Source organism: Callorhinus ursinus, unplaced genomic scaffold, assembly GCF_003265705.2.
Source record: "Callorhinus ursinus isolate GAN/ISIS: 27379988/994484 unplaced genomic scaffold, GSC_fseal_2.0 scaffold27, whole genome shotgun sequence".
Taxonomy (NCBI): domain Eukaryota; kingdom Metazoa; phylum Chordata; class Mammalia; order Carnivora; family Otariidae; genus Callorhinus; species Callorhinus ursinus.
This window is the reverse complement of record NW_027397089.1, coordinates 10,177,671-10,203,015: the sequence shown is the minus strand read 5'-3', so window position 1 is coordinate 10,203,015 and position 25,345 is coordinate 10,177,671. Positions and strand designations below refer to the sequence as shown.

The 25,345-nt window shown below is 35.6% G+C and overlaps 1 protein-coding gene across 7 annotated transcripts in view; it reads right to left on the bottom strand.

The window, feature by feature from the left end:
• The window catches only part of SOX5 (SRY-box transcription factor 5), a 1,011,837-nt gene that overhangs the window by 651,550 nt on the left and 334,942 nt on the right, over positions 1-25,345 (bottom strand). For all 7 annotated transcript variants that reach the window (XM_073877852.1, XM_073877855.1, XM_073877854.1 and 4 more), the window contains one exon: positions 18,632-18,698. Coding sequence is in view for 3 of the 7 variants with exons in the window: in XM_073877851.1 (XP_073733952.1) it covers positions 18,632-18,698 (67 nt within the window). In the remaining 4 variants the exon portion in view is untranslated. The remainder of the gene's footprint in view (positions 1-18,631; positions 18,699-25,345) is intronic.

Sequence of the window (25,345 nt, the reverse complement as noted above, 5' to 3'; positions counted from 1 at the left end):
CCCTTAAAAAAACTAAACTAAGGGGTGCCTGGGTGGCTCAGTCATTAAGCGTCTGCCTTTGGCTCAGGTCATGGTCCCAGGGTCCTGGGATCAAGCCCCGCATCGGGCTCCCTGCTCGGCAGGAAGCCTGCTTCTCCCTCTCCTACTTCCCCTCCTTGTGTTCCCTCTCTCGCTGTCTGTCTCTGTCAAAAAATAAATAAAATCTTTAAAAAAAAAACTAAACTAAAACAGAGTATGAAAGTATGGAACATAAATTATTAATGCAGGCTAAAGTAATATGCATCTAACAAAACACTTGTGTTCTAGTAGAGCATAGCCTAAAGAAGGTTAAAAGCACACAACAGCTTAAAACTAAGAAGAGATGCACCCCAAAACACTACAGCTCCATATATCCAAGCAATGACAATAAAACCCCCAAACAAACAAATAAACAAAAACAAAACCTGCAGGAAGACATTAGGAGGCAGAGTGTAATTACCCAATTTGGAAACTGACCAGGACACTGTGGTTAAAACCCTTCTTGCTACAAATGTTCTGAGGAATCTTTAATGACTACAAATGGTTAGGACTTCATGTCCACACCTCATCTGAAAGATGATGACAACCAGCAGTTAGTCCTCCCTGCCACTATCCAGGGATTGGAGTCAATTGTGACTCAGAGAATAAAGGGCCACCTACGGAAATCGCAACCAACATTCGCTATCCTTGGCTGCCTTGGCTAATCTACAGGAAGCAAATTACTTAAATATCAAGAGTATCACTACCATGTTTTAATAGAAATATATAATGATATAATTCCTCATCTTATATAGAATTATGAATTAATGCTATGTATACTCTTTGGGTAAAACTTGTTAAATCCTACACTTTGACCAATATTGAATAATGAATAGGTACCTATCAGTGAGGCATTAGATGCCTATTGTTTAATCTATGTATGGTTACTATCACCCTAACTTATTTTTGCCTCTTATATTTTTTTAAGAAACTGACTCAAGTGCAGTAATTAAAATACATTACAGTAGTGCAAGTGAAATTTGGAAAACTGCCAACATTTTCAAGGACTTATAATTTTCTTTTTCAGAGGAAAAAGTAGTTTTGACATCTTTGTGCAAAACAGTCAGTAACAGTTACTTACAATTTCAGGAAAATCACTGTTTTAATCATGACCTTTCAGCTGTCCTTGATTGAAAAAAAATTGGCCACCTACAGAAATAATTCTGTTGGGCCCTCATCTCTCTACTGATTGATGGCCTCATGTGGTTCTACATGTTCACAATTATAAATAAAACTATATAAAAGTGTCAGAGCCAGCTCCCATCTAAGTGGAATAAAACAGTTCTAATCGACAATAAAGGGGACTTTCTTTAAGTGACATCTTTCCCATATACCTGTATCAAAATCAAATGGTACATTTATCTCTGATTAAATGTGTGTTCTTTTGGTCACCATTCACTACAACCATTAATTTAGCATCCATTGTGTAAAAGACACCGTATTATACTCTGTCGGGGGTGATGGAATGTGGATAAAATAGTTTCTGCAATAGAGAACCTATTATCTGATGAAACACTCAACCAACTAACATAATAAATATGGACACTATGCATGCACATGTGAAGATATCTTGCTTGCAGATACATATGCATAAATATCGAGTTTGGTTAAATATATTGGTACGAAAATATATATACTTCAGCAACAATATATCATCAACATATATTTAAACTTATAGAAACATAAGTATGTTATACCAGCAAACTTTTTAACTAAAATATTAGATGTCTCTAAGTGTTAGTATGGAGTTTTTCAATAGAAATGAAAACAAAGACTCATCCTACTAGTTAAAGGTTTCCCACCTACTGTACAAGCAACAAAAATAGAGCTGGCATTCAGGACTCCATTAGAAGTTTATTGAAGCTCTGTGAGGTTAGAAAGCTTTTAGGAGTTCAGCATAAATCATTCAATACACCAAAAAAAAAAAAAAAAGACTTTAAAAAGATTTTCCCTTTGTATTCAATTTCTGTGAGTGATCTCCAATTTACAACCTTATGCTCTACCCAGAAATTGAATTAATCAATACAATTATCTCTTTAGAAATCTCTTTTGTCAACTATGGTAGTTCATACAACAGAAAGGAAGACTGAGGTTCCTTAGATAGGAGGCTTGACGGCAAGATTCAGCTGGATTGAGGGGCTGGCATGAGAAATGGGCGTGGTATAGGCTCCAATATTGTTTTGGGAAATTATAAAAATAAAGTGATCCTTATCTCTAAAACAAAAACCAATTATCTAGTAGTTGCAGTCTAAAACAGTTTTATGGAAAACAACACTAGAAAACTGTATTAACAGATCATGAATACTGATAAAAAACATTATCACATGAAATTCTACACTAAAATAGTCATCTTTTTTATTTTTTTAATTTAATTTAATTATGTTATGTTAATCACCATACATTACATCATTAGTTTTTGATGTAGTGTTCCATGATTCATTGTTTGTGCATAACTCCCAGTGCTCCACGCAGAACGTGCCCTCTTTAATACCCATCACCAGGCTAACCCATCCCCCCACCCCCTCCCCTGTAGAACCCTCCGTTTGTTTCTCAGAGTCCATCATCTCTCATGGTTCGTCTCCCCCTCCGATTCCCCCCCTTCATTTTTCCCTTCCTGCAATCCTTTTTTTTTTTTTTTTTAACATATAACGTATTATTTGTTTCAGAGGTACAGGTCTGTGATTCAACGGTCTTACACAATTCACAGCGCTCACCATAGCACATACCCTCTCATCTTTTTTAAAACAAGTAAATACATATTTCTAGAGGTGACCAAAGTGTTCACAAGCACCAATTAAAAAAAATTTCAGTTCATTTCCTGTTGCTGAAGCATTCTTAGTAATGGTCTAGGGACATGATTTCAACATACAAACTAAAAAGGAACTGAGACAATTATTAAGCTAATTTAGACCCATTTAATACTTTCACATGAAATAATCAAATAATTAGGGCAAAAGTTTTTTATATTAATTATCTTTATCATACATATTTACTTTGTGCATATGATAATCTCTGGCAAATTTAACATTAAAAAGGGAAAGAGAAGAACGCAATATACCTGCCTAATTAAAATTAAAAACAGCTATTAAGAAAGCAATTTAAAAACCGAAATGATCTAAACTGCTTATCTTTCTAGTCTGTATTTGCAGATTGCCCAAATTTTCTCTTATGGAATTAAGCCCAATTTGACAAGAATATATAGAATTGAGTTCAAAAATAAAAATCTATAAATCCTTGCTTTAAAAAATTCAACTAATCAACATCTTCAGTCAATTAGAAAATATACTGATGTTAGGGATTTACTAAGAACAGAACTGAAACTCCCAAGAAATATTCTGGAGTGAGTATAGTCTACCTAATTGTTTACATATTTTCCATATATAAAGCTTTGAATAAATATTTATTTGGTTTGGCCCAAGTTTGTACTATCTGCTTTGAAGCACATGGTTCTTATATATAAAGCAATTGAAAATCCGTTTGTTATCAAAACAATATTACATATTAACCACATTATGACATAATAAAACAATAACAGCGTACTATAGACATGTGTAAAAACAGAGTAACATTGAAGTAGCACTGAGTTAGTAAGAATTCCTACAAATTATCATTTTAACATATTTCACTGATATGAACTCCACAGGCAAGTCCTGCATATATGACAGCATTGTCTAAATGAAGAAACCGAGGTAGCAGAGAAGACAAAGGTTAAGTTTTTGTCAAAGAAAGGTCAGTCAGGTAAAGAACCCACTGCCTTTACTCAGTCTTCAGCCAATATGCTCACTGCTTAAATGCAAACCTCTTGTTTATATTCAAACACTAGGATACAAAGAAATAAGTAAGTTCATGATTTTTTAGTCCCTTGAAGTTGAAACATACTGTTTCCTACTAATACTGTTCTGATTAGCAAGTTTTGTTTCACAGGCATAGAGAGGAAAATATACAACTCAAAATGCTCTAACCTAAAGGAAAGCATTTCTATCTGAGTAACTAACCACTTGTCAGTTAGCATTTTCGAAGGTGGAGATGGGCTTTAGACTGTTGACCATCTCTGAACTTAGGTGATGTTTTAGTTCCTCATTACCAGATTAATTTAATACCCCCTCCTTGGTAGGTCTGTGCTAAATATTTGCTTAAGATTTTATAGAAAATATTCCATTTAGGAGTCATAGTTCTGTGCGTATATTTTAATAAACGTAACTACAAAGGAGACCATAGACAAAGGAAAATTTATGGTTTATTTTAAATAATAATAATAATAATAAAACTCCTATTTTGTCCAAATCAATGTCATTCAGGCTTGTTACTTTAAACTGTATACAATTCCTAAGTGATAGGGATTCAGAATTTGGTGTCAGATAAGTCCTGGTCTGCCCACTTCTTGTGTGCTTTTGGATTGCGTGCACTCTGTTTACATCAATTTGTTCATCTGTAAAATGAGGATAAAAGTGATACCTTTCCCTAAGGGCTATCACAGAAACCAGGGTCTAAGTGTTTAATGATCATTATTCATTATTATTAGTCTTATTGGGCTGCTTACATTGTAAGAGGGCATCTTAACCACGGCTGAAAACTAGGCAAAAGTTGGCAACAGGATATGGCAGTAAGGGAACACAGATCTTCTACCCAAAGGGGGAACAGAAAAATTTTGGTGGGAAGAAAGAAAGAAAGAAAGAGAGAGAGAGAGAGAGAGAGAGAGAGAGAACAGTCATGACTCAAGTTTATGACATTCTTTTCCACTTGGATAATGATTTGCTATTTTTCAACCAGACCTTCAGGATGTGATATACACTTCAAAGCCTTCCTTTACATAAGATTTAAACATACTGTCTAGCTGTTTATCAGAATCTCTCTATTTGTGGCTGTGTTTATATCTATTGTTTTGAAGAACAACAAAAATGAATAAATTCCATGTGAGCTCACTGTGAGCCCCCCAGGAGGGCAGTCTGTGTCTTTTCTACTTATCACTGTGTCCCCTGTGTGATGATATATGAAATTGTAACCTGGTGTATTAACTTTCCCCATTCCATGTATAGTCTTTCTCATCTGGGTCACAAGGAGCCAGAGGAAAAAAAAAAAAAAACTCCTGCTTTTACATATAGAAAATTACTGTTTATGTGTAATAGCAAAAGATTTGAGTGTTTGGGGCTCTTTTAATTTAGGGAGAAGGTAGAGTCACAGCAGGAAGAAGGCCCAAAAGCTAATGTGAGGGCCCTGCACCCCTACTGTCACAGGGCACACCCAGACTGAAGAGGTTGGTGTGAGGTGGGAAACAGGGGAAATCCCTTTCTGTTTAAGCTCCGAGCAAAATGAGGACTTATGGCTGGCTTCCTGAGCAGCACTCAGTGAGTCAGCAACTTTGCAGATATCCCACGACAAACCGAAGTAGGGAGAGAAGAGTACAGGGATGGCTGCGCAGAGGGTCAGGGCTCCAGAGGCTGTGATAACCTGTTTGACCCTCCACAGTATGGAGTTAGCTGAGGGAAGGTGCTGACAGACTGAAGGGATCTCACTGAGGGTTGTATGATAAAAGGAGGCAGATGGGACCCACGGCATGGCCAGGGTGACTGAGGTTGTAAGAAATGCCAGCAGGGATGGATGACCATGACTAGAGCTCATGACAGGACAATTGTACAACTCATTTGCTCCAGTAGAGGACTTCTCATCTTTCCTCTTTCCCTTGAACAGTTAAACGTATCACTATCCATGTCCCAGAACCAAAATGTTGGAGTAATTATTTCATGACCCACAATTAAAGCATACTGCAATTTTCGGTCACAACAGCCAATTCTCTCTGAGTCATATAGTGAACCCATTAAACTTAGAATCTCTAGGTCTGAAAGAATGCCTTCTAATGAAAAAGGTGAAAGCTACTGTCCTCTACATCCAATCATATCTCTGGTAAACCAGGGGGAGAAGTTCAAATGCATGGCTTGGAATAGAGCCCATGCCAGCAGATTGTGCTGGGTAGAAATAACACTAGTCTGTCTAGGTAAGATCAGTGCCAATGGTTCCAACTAAAATTAGAAAAAAGGAGACAGTACCTTGGCTCATGCTTATGTTGGAGACAAGACTCTAACTCCTGCTAAAGCCAAATGATGGCAATTCAATTCCTGCCTGCCAGTTGCAAATCCCTACACTACCACTGCCGTACTATCAGAAGACATTTGCAATCCAGTGCACCTAACAAGAGAGGTGATTTTTTTAGATGTCACTTAATGGGTGAACAACTCAAGTGCTGGCAAGTCAAAGGTATGCATGCATTTATTCTGAGACAAAAAGGTATTTTCCAAAACTATAGGTAGATTGTCGAGGAGAAAAAAAAATTAGTAGAACCTTATTAATTTGAGGTAGATAAAGAATAATTATTAATTTATTAATTTTAGTGTACAACTAAGAAAAAGAAATCAAGGACAGAATGACCTCATTCCCGCCACAAAACATCATCAAAAGATCCACAACACTTTTCATGCGTTTCAACAAATACAATTTTGCTCTAAGCTCATACGTGTCATGAGGCACCATGCCATAGTGGAATGAAAACTGAGCCAGGAATCAGGAAATCTGGGTTCTTTTTCTGGCTCTGTCACTTATTAACTGTGTAAAATGATGCAAAATTTAACCTCTCAGAGCCCCAGTTCCTTGTCTACAAAATCAGTGACTTAGATAAGCATTATCCAGCTCTTAGATTCTGTATTGCTCTCTAAATCATTACTGATTAAATGAAATTTTAAATTTTATATGGTTCTTAAAACGAGTCTAAATATTAAGTCTTTCATAAATCCTGGGTTTGGAAATCAAATATATGTAATAGCCAAGGGATTCTGATTTTAATAGTAAAGAATTAAATACTTTTTTAAAAATTTGATCTACTCCATGACGGCAATACACACACTCATAGATAGAGCCAATGGGACAGTATTTGTGTATCTTAGCAGATACTATAAACTTTCGGCAATTGTCAAAGTCACATAAAGACTGACATCATTTAACATTCTTCGAAGGAAAGACTGCACTGCTGCTGGACGGAAGGAACTTCTCCAATTAATTCAGATTCAAGTTCCATATTAATTCAGGAAGCTAAAACTTGGGGGAGGCTTTCAGGTGCTGAGTGACATGATACACTCAAAACTCACCCCAAGGCCTCTGCCAAATTTAAACTACTTTTCTTTCTACATAGGTGATAATTGTACTATTGCCTCTATCTCCCCAGGATTTTCAAGCAATCTACAGAATTTTACTCAAAGCACCCTAATGCTCAAAATACTAACTACTGCCTCAATAGAGCAGCAGAACTTGGCTCCTCCACTGAGTAGTACCCAGCCTGGGAAGCAGACGTCCAGCCTTCCTGGCTGGTGCTGGACCATCAAAGAACTATCTGCACCAAAGAACTATCAGCACCAAAGACAATTCATAACTCATAAATGTGATCAATAGGATAATCACTTCCCTGGCTGTCAGCAACTGGAGTTCTGGTTTTATTTCTGGCACTAACTCTTGGGATTCTGGGCAAGTCCTACAAGCACTCTGTTAAATGCTATTGATAATGATGCTTCCTGAATACATGCACTATAAGAGTTATGTATTCCCAAGTCCCAAAAATACTTCCACTCCATATTGTGCATTAGTGTGGAAGGAAAATCTATATTTTATCCTCTTTTAAGTCACAGACCCTTTTGGAGGATGTGATAGAATCAAGTGATCTGGATCCTTTCCTCAGAAAAAAATGCACCTGAAAAATCTTATATACAAGAATTTCATGTAAATATTGGGGGGGTGTCTCTGATACTAGAAGGAGGTTCATAAATTCAGGTGAACACCCTGGTCTAGAGTACAAATCCTTTCTGTACTTAATTAGCTGTATGATGATGGAAACACTGAATCTGACTTTCTTCATCTATAAAAACATAGATAATGAAATTGATCTTTCTGCCTACATCTTGTAACTATGTTGAGCATGAAATTTTTGAATATGAATGTATGTGAAAACAATCTAGATAGAACTCTGTGCAACTCTACGTTGCTATTGTTCCTTCACCCTAGTCCTTTAGTGCTGTCACAGAACATTATGAGTACTGCCCCCACCCCACAGGCACCATCGAGCTTGGGGAGATGTGAGTCACCAGACCTGCATCTAACTTAAGAATCTGGACTCTCAGAGTCTGACTGCCTGGCTGTGTAGTGTGCCTGTACTTCCTTTCTAGCTTTTGTCTGACTACTGATCTCTTCACACACACCCGTTGAACTGAATACACCGGCTCAGTCTTCTGTCCCTGGAAATACTTTTCATAATCTGAAGTTTTATACCTACCAGAATACACTTGGTCCTTCATTGACATTAAATCCTGATCTTCACTTGAGTGCTTGAAATTATTGTTGTTGGGCTCCATACTCGACATTTTTGCTCTCCTCCATTGGTGTGAATAATTAGAAACCATATTGCTAAGATCATTATCTCTATTTTATTGGAAAATAGACTAGCAAATGCAAAGATATAGTAAGTACCCTCAAGGCTTACACAGTGTATGACAGAGCCAGTTAACAGAATAAGACCCCATTCACAATGCTACATACTTATCACTCAATTACAATTTTTCCTTTCTTCTTAGAGCCTAGTGATTACCCTCTTATAGAGCACTCTTTCTGATAATAAAGAAGGATGGATAATACATGCATACATCTTACTTAAGGCATACATTTTATTTTTTTATTTTTTCAATTTAGTATTTCATTTTGAAATTATTTCATACTAACAAAACATTGCAAAAATAGTAGAGTTCCCAGCTTCCTCACATATTAACATCTTACAAAATCACAGTCCAATTACCAAACCCAAGAAATTAACCTCAATACAATACAGCTGGCTGACCCACAGACCTTACTGAGGTTGCAACAACTGTCCCACTAATGTCCTTTCTTGGACCATGAGCCAATATTATCTGTCATGTCTTCTTAGTCTCTTTTTATTTGGGACAATTCCTCAGTCTTTGTGTTTCATGACCTTGACACTTCTTAAGAATACTGCTGAATTATTTTATAGTATATCCCTTAATTTGAGTTGTCTGATTCCTCATGATAGAATTCATATTATGCATTTTTGGCAAGAATGTTACAGAAATGATTTTTTGTGTCTTTCTCAGTGAATCACAGGGTGGGCACATGATGCCAATACATGCTATTACTAGTGATGTTGACTTTGATTGCTTGTTTTAGGTGGTGCCTGCCAGGTTCTTCCACTAAAAAGTTACTACTCTCCCTTTTGTAATTAATAAGTATTTTAAGAGGAGATATTTTAACACTATGTAAATATCCTATTTATTATCATATTTTCACCACTAATTTACTATCCAGTGGTGATTCCTGCCTGAAATGATTATTACTGTGGTGCTTAGCAGATGGTGATTTTCTATTTCCATCATTTTCTATAGTTATTAACTGGTATTCTACTCTTAGAAAAGAGTTTTTCTCTCCCAGATTTATTTACTTATTCAATCCTTTTTATAGTATCATGAATTATATTGAGTATAAATCAAAACTACCATTATTTTCTCACTCAAATGTCCTAGACATGGCCATGAGGAGCCACTTCACCTTGGCTCATGTGTCTTTTCTATGTGTTTCCATCACTTTTTAGGCTTTCCTTACTTTCTTGCACCACAACATGTTCCAGTTTCTCATCATATACTTTTCCTATTCTAGTGTAGAAACATCCATTTCTATAAGGATTAGTGGTTTCTTTTATTTGAGAATGGTATTTAGAAACCAAAATCTAGGTACTAATTGTGCTCATCATTATTGAGGTATTGCTTCTAGGTCTCTCAGTAGGTAGAGGTAGGGGATATATAGGTGCAAGTACACACATACACACAACTATTTTTTTATCTGTATATCTGTGATACATACTTTGTATATATACACACACATATCATGAGTTCCTATTGATATCTCAGATTCCAATTCAACATCACAGGGTTTGTTCTAGCCCTCTTCATTTCTTTTACCGTAAGGAAAAATAGTCATCACTATCCATAAACCTACGACACATTTAATGTAGTTTCAGGGCACCTGGATAGCTCAATCGGTTAAGCGACAGCCTTCGGCTCAGGTCATGATCCTGCGTTCCAGGATTGAGTCCTGCATCGGGCTCCCTGCTCGGCAGGGAGTCTGCTTCTCCCTCTGACCCTCCCCCCTCTTGTGCTCTCTCTATCTCACTCTCTCAAATAAATAAATAAAATCTTAAAAAGAAAAAGCAGTTTCAGAAATGTTAACTCTGATCCCTACAAAAAAACAGAGTCATTAATTTATATCATGTGAAAACAAACTTTCTAATTGCAGAATCTCAGCGTATAAAGTCTGTTTGGCAAAGTTACTTAAATTAGCTCTTTTTCCCCTACCCCATTCATTTATAATTCTTACAAATATAGTTAAGTTTACTAGATATTTTTTTGTTTGTTCGTTTGTTTTTCATGTGCGGCTCCCTGAACACCCTGGTTCGTTTTAACTATTTATTTATTTTTGAGTATGTGAAACATTGACACAATTCCAAAAATCAGAACTACACAAAAATAGATAGATGGATAGATAGATAGCATTTATGTAAGTGTCACTCCCCCATCACACCTTCCACCCTATTTCCATTTTCTCAGTCCCTGTTTGCTGAGTCCAAACCTGTAAGTAACCAATTCTATCATGAGTTTCTGGTGTTTCTTTCCTAGCTGTTTGCCCCAATTAGCAGATATATGTATATTTTCTTATTTCCCTTTCATTCTAGGTAATGTACTTCTCTGCACACTTTTTACACTTGGCAGTATAGCCTGAAAAATTGCTCTATATCTATTCATTCTTTTTACAATTGCATGGTACCTCACTATATGGAGATGTCATAGCGTATTAGTATATTCAACTACTCTCCTGAGCATTTAGGTAGTTTTTAATATCCTACAATTATAAACAATGTCACAATCAATAACCTCGAGCTTATGATTTTCATATTGTTGAAGGTGTGTCTTCAGGATAAATTCCCAGAAATCGGATTGCTGGGTTAAATGGTATGTATATGTAAATTTGTTAAATATTGCTTAATTCTTGTCCAAAGGATTTGTACCAACTTTCATTCCCATTAGCAATGTATGAGAATAAAGCTTGTGTTTTTATCTTTTCCTCCATATCATTTTAGGACAGATGATGAGCAACATTTGAGGGGTTGATTTATGTTTATGTCTTCTCTCTAACTATAGATATTATCTAACCATGGTGCTAACAATCAAAGAAAAGGTTTACATAAATGTAAAGGAAGAAGAACAGAAAGAACAAAGAGCTGGAGAAATCATTAAAAAAAAATGGTTGCCTTTGATCACAACAGCTCAAGATAGAAGTATATAGCTTAGCATCTTCACTTTGAAAGCTCAACAAACCAAGATTCCACAGCAATTTTCCCACAGCCAAGATTAAGCCCTGCGTCCTTTATGTCCCCAAGTGCCATATCAATATTACAATTGACACACAGTATTACAGTTATCTGCTCACATGTTTGTCTTACATTAGACTTTATTCAGCAACACGTTTATTTCAACTCCTAGCACAATCAACATATAACATTGATGAAATTTTGTTAAAAGATCATTAAAATAAAAAGAAATATTTTTTCAGTCTTTCCTCTATGCCATATAACATCCTACATGTTTTACATGTATTGCCTTATTTCATCCTGATAACAATCACACAAAGTTGGTTTTAGTATTACCCCATTTTATAGATCAGAAAACAAAGACTTGGAGAAGACACATAACTTGTCTAAGATGATATATTATGGGGGGGAAAAAAACCCAACTTGGGATTTGAGTAGGATTTGAACTGAGGTCTGTCTCATTCTAAAGCACATCCTGCTTACCTTTCTCCTGGATGGCAGATGGAAATAGAAGCCTTCCTGATGCACCTTACATCACACTTACATAGGCAAGTTTTATTCTGCCTATGGTGAGACCAGAGCTAATTCTATATTAAGGATTTCAGGCCATTGTGTCACAATCAAGAAGGAAAGGAAAGGTGGTGGTTTTAATGGTTTGCGAATAGACTCTGAAAAAGCTTTCTGAGATTTTTTACCTTTTGGCAAACAAAGCTTTGGCTCCTCTGCTCCATGCACACATTTATTATACCCTTGTGACTGTGGTTTATGTGCAAGCATCTTATTTAAAAGAGTTTTTAAAAGACTGAAATGTGATTTCCTTTCTGACAGCAAAGGAAAAATAAAAAGATGTTCTTTGCCCTCCTGTTCTAATCTGTGTTTGGAAGTCAAGTCTGCAGTTCCCAGAACTCTATCACCAGCTTGTTACATTTCCATAAATCTGTCTAAGAATACAACACTGTTCACCCAAAAAATGTAATATAAACTGTAAAACACATGCATAGGATACCTGAATCCAATTCACCCTCATTTTGTATATAAGTGAAAATAAAGCGATGCTTTAACTCTTAGAAATGACAATATCACGCTATTTAGATAAGTGCCACCAAATCATTATTGAAATTCTGACAGCATTTGCCTTACTGGTAAAAGAAAATTACCTGTAATGCATAGTTTAAATAATTACTTTTAAACAAAAGCTTCTTTTCTGCATTGCTTATTTATCTTTTGAGACCAACTCAGCAGGGCTATGTATTTTATTAAGATTGCCTTCAGACTGCTAATGGCAGGGCGTCTGTTAGCACAGGAAAAGTGATGGCAGTTTGACTCCTATTCCTAATATTGGGAGTTAGTCCAGACACTTAAGAGCCAGAACTCTGCTGTGCATTTGACTATGTTATCAACACTTTACTTGCTAATGATACTAGTGACAGCATTTCAATATGATGGGTCAGACTTAAATAGGAACGCTTGTAATTGTGCTTACAGAACCAAAGAAACTCCCTCCCTCCCCCCCCAAAAAAATCCCTTTTATCAGCAGATCAGCTGGTGTTAAGCTTCATGACTGGGAATTATTTGGTAAGCTTCTGCGCAATATTTTTTTTTCCTTCTCTGCTTCCCACCTTGAATGGGGAGCCTCCATCAGCACCTGATATCTCCCCGTTCAGAAAATGACAACTGAAAGCCCTCCTGTGGTGCAACCGTGTGCCAACTACCCAGCAGAAGGTCACACTGATGACTCCCCTGTGGCTTTTGTTTTCCCCAGGGAAATCCACAGCCAGGGCTGACTGCTTGCCAAATATGCTGAGTGCCACAAACCAGCAGTGCTAAGAACCCCCCATCTTTCTTGATGGGAAGCAGGAAGCAACTGTGCTGAACACCTGTGTCAGCTCCTGTTCCTGGGGACACCCCAGGCAAGCACTCATTCAGCATTCAGGGATAGGGCTCCCCTCCTCTGACTGGCACTTCTGTCCAAAAACTTCTTCTCGGTAGTCACATGATAATAGTTGCATTTGTCAGATCTCTATAACATCGGCATGTTTAACTACTGTTAAGGAGGATGATTTCAATCATCCGTGAGTTAAATATTTTACTCTATGTGTCTACAGGGAATCGGCACAATGAATGTACTTCCTGTTAGTGTACAAGTAAGAACAACATTCTCCATCACTTCCTTTTATAGCTACTTCAACCAACTCAAGGAAGAGGACACTTGGTCTGAGTTGTGGAAAAGGCATGATGCCATAGAGAGACAAGATCTAAATCAGTCTTTTTTCCTGTAGCTGACAGAGAATAATATGCTCAGTTCAATCAGTGAAAATTCTAGTCAAGTACGGGATGGAGAAAAAGTCAGGCAATATAAATAAAATTGCCTGCCACAGGTTAAGACTCAGTAAGAATATATGAACGAATGAATGAATGAATGCACAATCAAATGAATGGACTCCTAAATAATTTTCAGTTCCTCAAAAAATTCTATAATTCAGAAATGATTATATTCCATATCCCCATAAAAGCCTGCATTTAGTGTCTACTATTTGCAGATCACTCAGGCCAGGCCTGTGCAGAGATTAAAATGAAATAAATGAATAAATAAACCAAAGCCTACTTCAGAACCACACGGCTTGTCAAGCAGCAGACCTACAATTCAAACTTCAGATTTTCTTGTATTTTGACTGTTCCATTTGATTTTCTCCAAAATTCCACATGGCATTCAGACCCTTGGTCTTTCAGGGTATTCCCTCAGCCTGGATTGCCCTTCTTCCACTAAAGAGGAAACTTGTGCTGTCAAGTTTAAATTCATATAGCTTCATCCTCAACTTTCCTGTCATGTTCCAGAATCTCTGCATGGATACTTCTTCAACACTGGCATCTCAAATGTTAAGACTCTCAAAACAATCCATGTCTCTCCACTAACAAAAATATAAGTAAGTAAGTAAAAACAACTAACATTTTCTCATTTCCTACATCCATGGTTTGCATGACTTTTATTTCAGTTACTCAAGATTTAAATTCATCCCTTACTGCTCTAATAAGTTAAACTCTATTGATTCCATCTTTGTATTTCTGCTTGTATTTGTCCCCAGGTGTTTTTATCTTGATCCCAGCTTTTTGGATCTCTTGCTTGATGACTGTACTGGTCTCCTCTCCTCCCCTTATAACCTCTCCCCTTTCAGTCAATCCCATACTGCCACCACATTAATTAATACAAGGCACAGACCTAATCATCACCCATATTCTCTAAACAAATAAACAAAAATTTTCAATAACTTCCCAAGTCATGTTGAATTAAAAGTGAAAGCACCAAAGTAAGAGTCAAAGTCCTTTTTAAAGACCTTGAATTGTAAAGTCTCTTTGTGTTGTAAAGAGTTCAACATATCTTTACAGTCATTATTCCCTTTTTGTATACCTTGTGCTGCATGAAAACTTACTCAAGCCCAGAGACACTTCAGACACCAGGATCTTAAATATATACTAGGCAATCTTCCCCTCTCCCCCTGTAGCTAAGATCTCTGCTAGGGTAATCACATGCATTCTTTAAGACCCAGCTCAAGTGCCCTCTTGCCTATGAATGAAACTTTCTTTCTCTTCCAACCCTCGTAGAATGTTATGTTGTAGCTCTTGTCTAGTCTTTACGCCATTATATCTCACATTATAATATTTGGTATTCGATCTTCAGTCTAAATTCATTCAACACGTGCTACAAGCAAAGCACTTTGAAAGGTGTGTTAGGGTGATAGTAGAGAACAAAACAGATTCATTCCCATCAAAAAGCAAAGAGAAAAGAGTCTTTCAAAAAAAAAAGTGTGATGGAGGATGTAGAGTCATTCAGGCAGTTGAATGAACTCAAGGACCAAATAAGATAATGACTAAAAATTGTCATTTGAATTTAGTGTGACGGAAGTAACTGATACCTTAGCAAGACCTGGCATGAGAGAAGTGAAGAGGATTGGGGAGTGGGTAGGAAGAACGAAAACGGAGGCAGGAAGCTGAAAGTTCAGGAAACATGTATGAAGGGAGTGGTGGCCAGAGAAAGAAGTAGGATCAAAGGGAAGTTTTTGTCAATTTATTTATTTTAAGGTGGGAAATTTCAGTACCTATAAATATTAAAGCTTCTAGTAAAGAAGCTGAAGCTTCTTTATACTGAAGAATCAGCATTTCTGGAACTGCCAAAAGAAGTGAGGCGTAAGCATAGGTGGAGGAACTGGCCCTTCTGGGAGAAGGAAAACCTTCTGCACTGCCTGTGGCAGAGAAAGACCTGAATCACCCCCAGACTCAAGGAGAATTGCAGGTGTCTATGTGAAGTTGAGGTAGGCATGCCCTCTCCTTCAGTATATAATTCACAGAATAATTTCTTTATTTCTCATTTAATCATAAAAGTGATTCTTACAATTAAAAAGCAAAGAATTTAGAATAAGTAAAAATTTGTATTTATTGCATGAATATTCTGATAGCTTAGATACAAGCTTAGTTATCGTTTTAAAACAGTTTATTAATGTATTGATTTAAAGGTTTGAAAGCTTTATGGTAAACCATTATTTGGCAGCTGGAAACTGCTGCCACAAGACTGATAACAGAAGGCAACCCCTAAATTCCTCTTTTCATACTACTTGGATGCTTTTACAGGATAGTAATGAGAATTTTAGAGGCAACTCTTCCTTCCAAGTATCAATAGTATCTTCTCTTAACTGATAAATTTTACAAAAACAAATATGGAGATTTTCCTCTGTTGTTTATATGAGATAATCTCCCTTATTTTCTCATTTATATTGAAAATGGCCACTTTTAGTGTAGGTAACTCTTAATTCAAACAATTTTTATTTACCATCTAGTACGTGCACACTGGCTTAACAACTGTAAAAGAACTGCAGAGATAACAGAACAGTACGCTTCTCCCTGTGGGGGAAGCCGTATTGATCACTTCTAGGCAAACATGTTTAAGACCCCAATTCAGCTGGTAAGTTTCAGAGCTGGTTCCAGAATTTATGCCCTCTAAATCCTACTAAGTTTTTTCTTTTAAATACTCCATGCTTCCTCTTCATAAATAGTCTAATAGATCATGTGATAATTGTAATAAAACTATCACATAATTTCAAGCCTCTCCCCGTACAAATAGAAGAAAAAATTCATGACTTGTCTGTGGACTTAGACAAGGCTATGTAGTTTTGGTTGAAATTATAAATGACAAACAAATGGGGAAATCAGTATGCAAAGCAACAGTCAGATGCACATAATTTTTAAATATTACATATCATTGTCATTAATGTCCCTATTATAAAACAATAAGTTATTATACACTGCCAAAAAACACGATTCAAATTCAAAAGAATTATGCAAATTAAGGAAATGGAAAAGAAAAATGAGAGCTGCACTATAGCTCCTGGAACACAATCATCAGTCAATATCCTGATCTATCCAGATCAGACAATTGCCCTGATCATTGTTAATTTAAGTCTATTTTCATTCATAATTTATATTCTGTATCTAAAGAGAAAATTTTAAAATGCCTTACATACCTAGTATGTCTGAGTGATCCTTAAAACATGTGGGCCACGTGATATCCCTTATTGGCTAAAATCTCTTTAATGATTTCCGTCTCACTCAGAATGATAGTCAAGGTCCTACTGAGCTCTACCAGGCTCTCTGTGATAAACACCACGTTATCCTTCCCATTCTCAACTCTTAGTTGTCCACTCCTTACTCTTTCCCTGCCACACTGCCTTTCTTGACAATCTTTCGACATACCAAGTATAAGGAGTGTCTCTTTACCCATCTATATCTGTATGGTTCCCTCTCTCCATTTAGGTTTGTGCTTCATTTTCTCCTTGACAGAAACACCTTCCTCAGACATATCTGAAACAGTCTTCCATCATTCTCTATTTACTCTGCTTTATTTACTTCTTAGTACATATCTTTATTAACATATACAGATGACTCTTGAACAACGTGGGTTTGAACTGCATGGGTCCACTTATACTTTTTTGCAGGACTTATACCTAAGTTAGCTAAGAACAGAGACTTGAGCATATGCATTGCATCAAGAGATACTTGAAATTATCTCTCCTTTAAGCTGGAGGCTAGTGTTCTTTCAATACCTAACAATAATAATCTGTCTGGTCTCTAATGCTAATGCTAAGAAATAACTAAATCCCTGAATCATCCAGGCAGAAGAACTTTAAGCTTAGCTCCTTTCTGAATAAGCCTTTTTACTAGAAGAGATGTGATCAGACTGAAGGACAAAAGCATCTATCCCTCTGTGATTAAAACTGAAAAAACCCGATAGAAGTTGCTCTATAAAAAACCTGGATGTGGAGAAGTTAAGTTATACTCCAGGAGAGTTGTGGAAGTGATAGCCCTGACAGAGAGGTAAAGGATCCCCAAGCTCCTATAAAAAACTAAGCAATTATACTGAGAGATGTAATCACTATTCAAGACAACTTGGAGACTTCTTTGAAGCAGGAGATGAACACGAACCCATCAGTCACCCACGGGGACACTCAGGGCAATGGAGATCCCAAAGGCCAGCATGGCTTCAGCTGACCGAGGAATGGGACTAACACTAAACTTTCCACAATGGTGACCATTTGACTATTGGGATCTTTCCATTTACATAGAAATTGTATTTTAATTAAACTTCATTTTACACATGGTAGTCAACATTCAGTAGTTAAGATTAATGTAAGCAAAGAGATTGACTCTGAAGTGTCAAGAGCTTTTAGAGGTGGATCCAAGCCCAGAGACTATAGCAGAAAAGAAAGGAAACGACTTTCATGACCCAAGTGTTACTACAATTACTTAATGTTACTACAATTACTTACTAACATCTTATACGTTTAAAGTTTTGATTCTGGAAAAGTTATCAAGAAATCTTCATTCAAAAACAGTTTATGTGAGAATAATAGAAATCCGGGTATTTATATAACTTATTAGGTAAGAAATTTTCTTCTATTCCTGAAAATTTATTTGAATTATTTTTTTAAATCTTCAAATCCTAAAAAAAAAGGATACCCAAATGCTGGACTTTTTACATAAAGGTGTTAGTCACAATTTGCAAAACTGAGAACATACCAAGTAAGCATGTCCAAGCAATAAACAAGTGGCAAGAGACTTGAGAACTCTAGAATTGATGGCAAAAGAATGATCAGCAAATGATAAAGCAAATGTCCTGACCTGCTGAGTCTCCCAGTCCAATCTCTCCCACTCCCGATGTCCTTGATGTTATCTATTTCTTGTAAAGCTAAAAAAAAATAAAATAAAGGAAAGAAAAGTAGTGAGAAATCAAAGTAATTCCAAACATTGTAGAGTTAAACAAAGTTTCTACTACAAAACTTTGGAAGAAATGTTAAATAATTTCATCATAACAACTTTTTCTAGATCAGATTCACAGCCACACAGTCAGACGCATAAGACTGTGCCAGTTAGTGGTTGATGAATGCATAATGAATGAACAACTAAAAAACAAATTTTATAAATGACAGTCAAGATATAATGACAGTTGAAACGTAAAAATGCGAACCAGTTATTTTGGAGCTATATCAATTAAATCGCTTTTAAAAATCTTTACATTATTAATTTATTCATATAAGCACATGCATGAATATGAACTCTGGGCCTAGTTTTATAGAGAAAAACAATTGTAACCTTCTTTATATTCCTTGATGGTTAACTTAAAATACACTTATAAGGCAACATTCCTTACAGCTAGAGTACTATGGAAAACATCCTAATGGTCATTAAGATTTATTAAATACAGACTATTACTTATCAGGGCACAGTGCTATGTTATACTAGCACAGTAAGTTGTATAAGAATAAAAGTTTACAAACTCACTGGATAATTTCTAGATTAAAAACAGTACGAATAAAAACAGCAAAATAAAAGCAGAAACACCTTATTTATACCCAGTTGCTCTTTCATAGTCATAGTCCAGTGTGATAAAGAACAGGTTTGTTTTTTGGGGGTTTGGGGGGTTTTGTTTTGTTTTGGTTTTAGAGAGGGAAGGGGGGAGGGGCAGAAGGAGAGGGAGAAAAAGAATCTTAAGCAGGCTCCATGCCCAGTGCAGAGCAGGGCTCCATCTCACAACCTTGAGGTCATAACCTGAGCTGAAATCAAGAGTCGGATGCTAAACAGACTGAGCCACCTACGTGACTCAAAAACCATGGTTTAATCATTGTTCCTATGACAAAAGAGCTATATGTCTTTGGAAATTTATCAACCCTTATGGAAGCTTATTTTCTTGATCTATAAAATGGTTTCATTTCATTTTGTCATGAATTCAGAAATCCCCCCAAAATCAATACGTATAACTATTTTATCATGATTTTATTATTTCCTCACAGATGTAGAATAATTTTTATAAGGATAAGTTCATCACCTATTCTACCTTTTTAAGCTTTGGTCCCCAAAATGTTTAGTTCTATCGTTTCAAAATGTTTAAACATGTGTTCATGATTTGCGTGACACTGCAACATGATTATTAGATTGTATAAATATAAATTATATAAATTTTATGCCCTGGGATGGTGGAGTTACCTGTGTCATTAACTGGATTATGTAGCTGGTATTTTTAAAAGACTTAAAAATGATACTTTTAGGAAAATAGAATTCTACTTCTAGGATATTGGTCTTACATACTGTAATCACAGGTTTGGAGGTGATCTAGGCCCAGACTACTTGCATAACTTTTGATTATTAGTTTATAAAGATTTTTCATTTTTAAAAGCCTCAATAATTTTGGGTGACTTCTGGAGTACCTAAATTCTTTTAAAGTATATAAAACAGTAAAAAGAAATAATACACCAAGACCTGCTGGGATTTATCCTAGGAATATAAAATTGGTTTAACATTTAAATATCAAATAATGGAACACACTATATTAATAAAATATAAAATCATACAATCATTCAATAGATGTGAATAACATTTGACAAAAGTCCAACACCTTTTCATGATAAAAACACTCAATAACCTAGCAATAGAAGAAAACTTCCTTAATCTAATACAGAGAACATCTACAAAAAAACCCCACAACTATCATACTTAATGGTAAAAGACTGACTGGTTTCCCCCCAGATCAGGAATAAAACAAGAATGTACACTCATACCACTTCTATTCAGCATTGTACTGGAGATTACAGCCAGGTTTGTCAATAAAGAAAAAGAAATAAAAAAAAATCCAGATTGAAAAGGAAGAAATAAAACCATCTATTTATAGATAATATTATTTTTATTTAGAAAATCTAAAGGAATTCACTGAAAACACTATTAGGAAGGAAGGAAAGAAGGAAGAAAGAAAGGGAGAGAGAAAGAAAGGGAAAGAGAAAGAAAGAAAAAGAAATCTCGTCTACCTTCCTGTTTCTTGCCACAGAGCTTCAAAAACTTTTGGAATTCACTGAGTGATAGATATGCCTTTGTTATGCTATGACTTGACTCATAACAGAGCCCCTCCATAGCTTCAGGCTGGAAAAGGTTGTGAAAAAAAGCAATCATGTGATTTGAGGACTGGAACTTTTCAGGACCCTACCATCCCAGACTCTGAGGAGAGGAGAGGGGCTGGAGATTGAGTTTAATCACAAGGTTAATGATTTAATCCATCATGCCTATGTAATGAAACCTCAAGAGAAGCTCTAAAACAATGAGACTCAGAGAGCTTCCTGGTTGGTGAATATATTGATGTATGGGAGGGTGGTACACCCTGACTCCACAAAAGCAAACTCCTGTGCTCGAGACCCTTCCAGACTTGTCCTATGTATTTCTTTATCTGGGTTATTCATTTGAAGCCTTTATAATAAAACATTAATAATAAGTATAGCAGTTTCATGAGTTTGATGAGTCATCCTAGTGAATTACTGAAGCTGAAGGAGTGTCGTGAGAACTCCAACATTTGTAGACAATTCTGCCAGGCAGAAGTACCCAATGCCTGGGGACCCCACTCGCAGTTACCTTCTGAAGTAAGGGCAGTCATTGAGGACCTTACTCTTTAATTCCTGGGATCTGATGCTAATTCCAGATAGTGCCAGATTGAACTGAATGATAGGACACTCAGTTGACATCTGAGAATTACTATTGGAACACAATAATCTTTTCAACAAATGGTTTGGGGACAACTGGATATCCACATGCAAAAGAAGAGAATTGGACACCTACCTCAATACCATGCAAAAAGATAACTCAAAATGCATACTACTAAATGTAAGAGTTAAAACTATAAAACTCTCAGGAGTAAGCACAGATATTCATAACCTTGAATTTGGCAACGGTTTCTCAGACACAACTCCAACAGATAAAACAAGTAATAAAAAAATTGATAAATCGGATTACATCAAAATATAAAAGCTTTGTGCTTCAAAGTACACAATCAAGAAAGTATCGAGCACTCTTTTGTCTCAGGAGCAATAAAAAAAAATAAAGTAAAAAGGCAACCTATAGAATGGGAGAAAATATTTGCAAATCATACATCTGATAAGGACTTATATCCAGAATATATAAAGAACTCTTTCAACTCTATAATAAAAAAGTTAAACAACCCAATTAAAAATGGGCAAAGAATCTGAATAGGCATTTCCCCAGAGAAGATATATAAATGGCCAATTAACACATGAAAGATAAAAACATCATTTAGCCATTAGGAAAATGCAAGCCAAGATCACAATGATATACCATTTCACATCCACTAGAATGACTAATAAAAAAAGATAGGTAATAATAAGTGCTGATGAAATTGTAGAGAAATTGTACATCAAATGTAAGAATGTGAAATTCTGCAGGTGCTTTGGAAAATAGTTTGGCAGTTCCTGAAAGGTTAACTATAGAGTTACTATATGACCCAGCAATTTCACCCCAAGTACATACACAAAAGAAATGAAAAAATGTCTGTCTTTATAAATACTTGTACATGAATGTTTATAGCAGCATTATTTATAAGAGCCAAACGAGGCAACAACTTAAATGTCCATCAACTGATGAATGAATAAACAAAATTTAGGTATATCCATACAATGGAATATTATTCAGCCATAAAAAGGAATAAACTACATGTTACAACATGGATGAACTTTGAAAAGATACCAAAAGAAAGAAGCCGGTAACCAAAGACTGTCTATTGTATGATTCCATTTATAAGAAATGCTCTGAATAGGTAAATCTATAGAGACATAGAGACATATTAGTGGTTACCTAGAGTTACAGAGGAAGCAAATTTGGAGTGGGGAGTGACTACTAATGAGTATGGAGTTTTTGTCAGATTAAAATGTTCTCAAATTATATTGTGATGATATTGAACAACTCTTTGATTTACTAAAAAACACTGAATTGCACACTTTAAATGAGTAGATTGTAAAGTATATAAACTATAACTCAACAAAACAGTTTTTTACGAATTACATAGTATTAAACAAAGACACATTAATGTAATTTTGTTCCCATTTTTAAATGGAAAATACCCACATCTGCCTTGAAAACCTAACCATGTTAAGATGATACAAAAGAAATTTTATATTTTGATAGACTATTTCTTGACAGATAACATTAATGGCAGGCCAAGTTTAAATACCAACAATAAAATAATAGGAAGATACCCTACTTTTAAACTAGTCATCAGAGATTAGTCTTTCAAGAGAGTTCAAGTATTATAATACAACCCAAGTATAATTGTTACTTTATCAGCACTGATAGTGAAGGGAAAAATTTATTAATCCAAACTATGGCAATAGTTCAGAATACAGTTTGTTAAAAGTTGGAAATCACATAGATACTTTAGTGATTTTAGAATTCTCCATTTAAGAATGACTGTTATAAAACTTCAGCTGCCAAACAAAACTAGGTAAGTATATGAGGAAACATATACTTTAAAAATATCAGATTTCAGTGACATAAAACTGAAGTTTCCCAATACTACCTATTTAACTTTTAATTTTAATATGAATTCATTAAAAAATAGAGGCTACATTATCCTGTAAGACCATTTCACATTTACTTAATTTCATAATGGTAAGAGTGATAATGATTAAGCAGCTTGATCCATTCCAGTTATACAACCTACAGTGGCTAATCCCTTTATTTCATATGTGTTTGACTATTCATGTATATTTTCTGCTATTGAAATTTAAATAAGGTTCCCTTCCCTTCTCTAAAGTGGGTGCACACATTGCTTTAACTTAAATTGGGGATTTGCTCAATAACAGCCATCTATTCCACAAAAAGTTACTAAGTACTTATCATCAGATATTGATTATGTTATAAGGTAAAATACAGAGATAAATAGCACATGTGTTTTGGGATGATCCAGAATTGACTATGAGTTCAGGGCTCGATTTATAGGTGGCAAAACCTTTTTCAACTTTAGCTTCCTCAGCTTTAAGGTGATGATTAATTGAACTAATGAGTTTATAGAACCCAAAAATCAACATTAATTTCTCTTTTTTGGTTTACTCTGAAGGCTAGGAAGATTAGTCACATGTGGATTCTGCACTTCAGAAATTAATAGTACAGCAGATATTATAATGTGTATAAATAAACTAATTAAGGTGAAAAATTAAGTAGGAATTTCCAGTGATAAAATAAGATGTGAGGTGATCCCTACCAGATATACATAATAGAGCATCATCACTATCAGCAAATGGAAATAGTATTATGGAAATAGTATTATGTAGTTGACTAGCAAGCTAATTAAGCAATTATTAAGTAAAAATATAAATGATCAATAATCTTAGTCTGTTCCCAGGAAATTCTGAATAACTGCAAGTAAAGCTGAACATTATAGAAAAGATGTTTACTTCTTAGCATCATTCCTTAAGATAATGAATAAAAATACCACAATTCCTCTATTGAGAATTTTTAAGTCTGGCTATCCCAGCTCCAGCACTTATTCATGACCACTGGAAAGTTACTTTACGTCTTGGTTCCTTCATTTTCTCATCTTTTAAATGGGAATTACAATAATGTGTGCCTTAGGGTGGTTAGTAATATTAAATGAGTTAATGCATGTCAAGTGCAAGAGGGTCTAGTACATTGAGTACCACTGAGTATTACTGTAGATACTCCCAGTCAGGGTTATATCACCTTATTACTCTTATTATAATCTTTCATGCCATAGCAAGAATGTACAGGTATTTTAATTAAATTTTAATTACCATTCAATGGGAAGACAAAATGTTGTAAGCAAAGATTACTCCTAGATGCATACTGGAAAAATGAGGACTTTTCCTGTCACTCATGATGGGCTGCAGAATGAAGTTCTATGACTAACTAGACTATACTATGCACCTTTGCAATGGGCGGAGAATGAAGAAGCAGTTCTCCCAAAGGAGAGGACGTGTATGGGTGGTGCAGCATGCCGAAATACAAAACTACAGTTGCCTACCTACAACCGCTATGTAAATAGGGATAGTCTTTACTGTAATTTGGGTTTTTTTTTTTTAATTTAACTGTTTGCTGTAATTATCATCTTGCTTAGATATCTGCCATATAGTAGGTGCTCAATAAGTAGTTTGGCTGAATGAATTTAAGCTTATAAAAACCTTATACATTATATGTTAAAAAAAAAGAAGAAGATAGCAGGAAGGGAAAAATGAAGAGGGAGAAATTGGAGGGGAGACGAACCATGAGAGACTGTGGACTCTGAGAAACAAACTGAGGGTTCTAGAGGGGAGGGGGGTTCCTTCCCTCTAGATTTATATAAAATTAGAACGCTTTAATCAAAAAGTCCTTATAAGACTGAAGGGAGTTTCCTCTCCCTCACCTTCCACATCTAATTGACCATTGAATCATGCTGATCCCATCTCTTAAATATCTGTAAAATCTGTTCCTTCTTGTCCTCTTACTTTGACTATGATAAGTTCCTCAGCTATTCTCATTGCTCCTGTCCCAAACACTACGCACGGGACA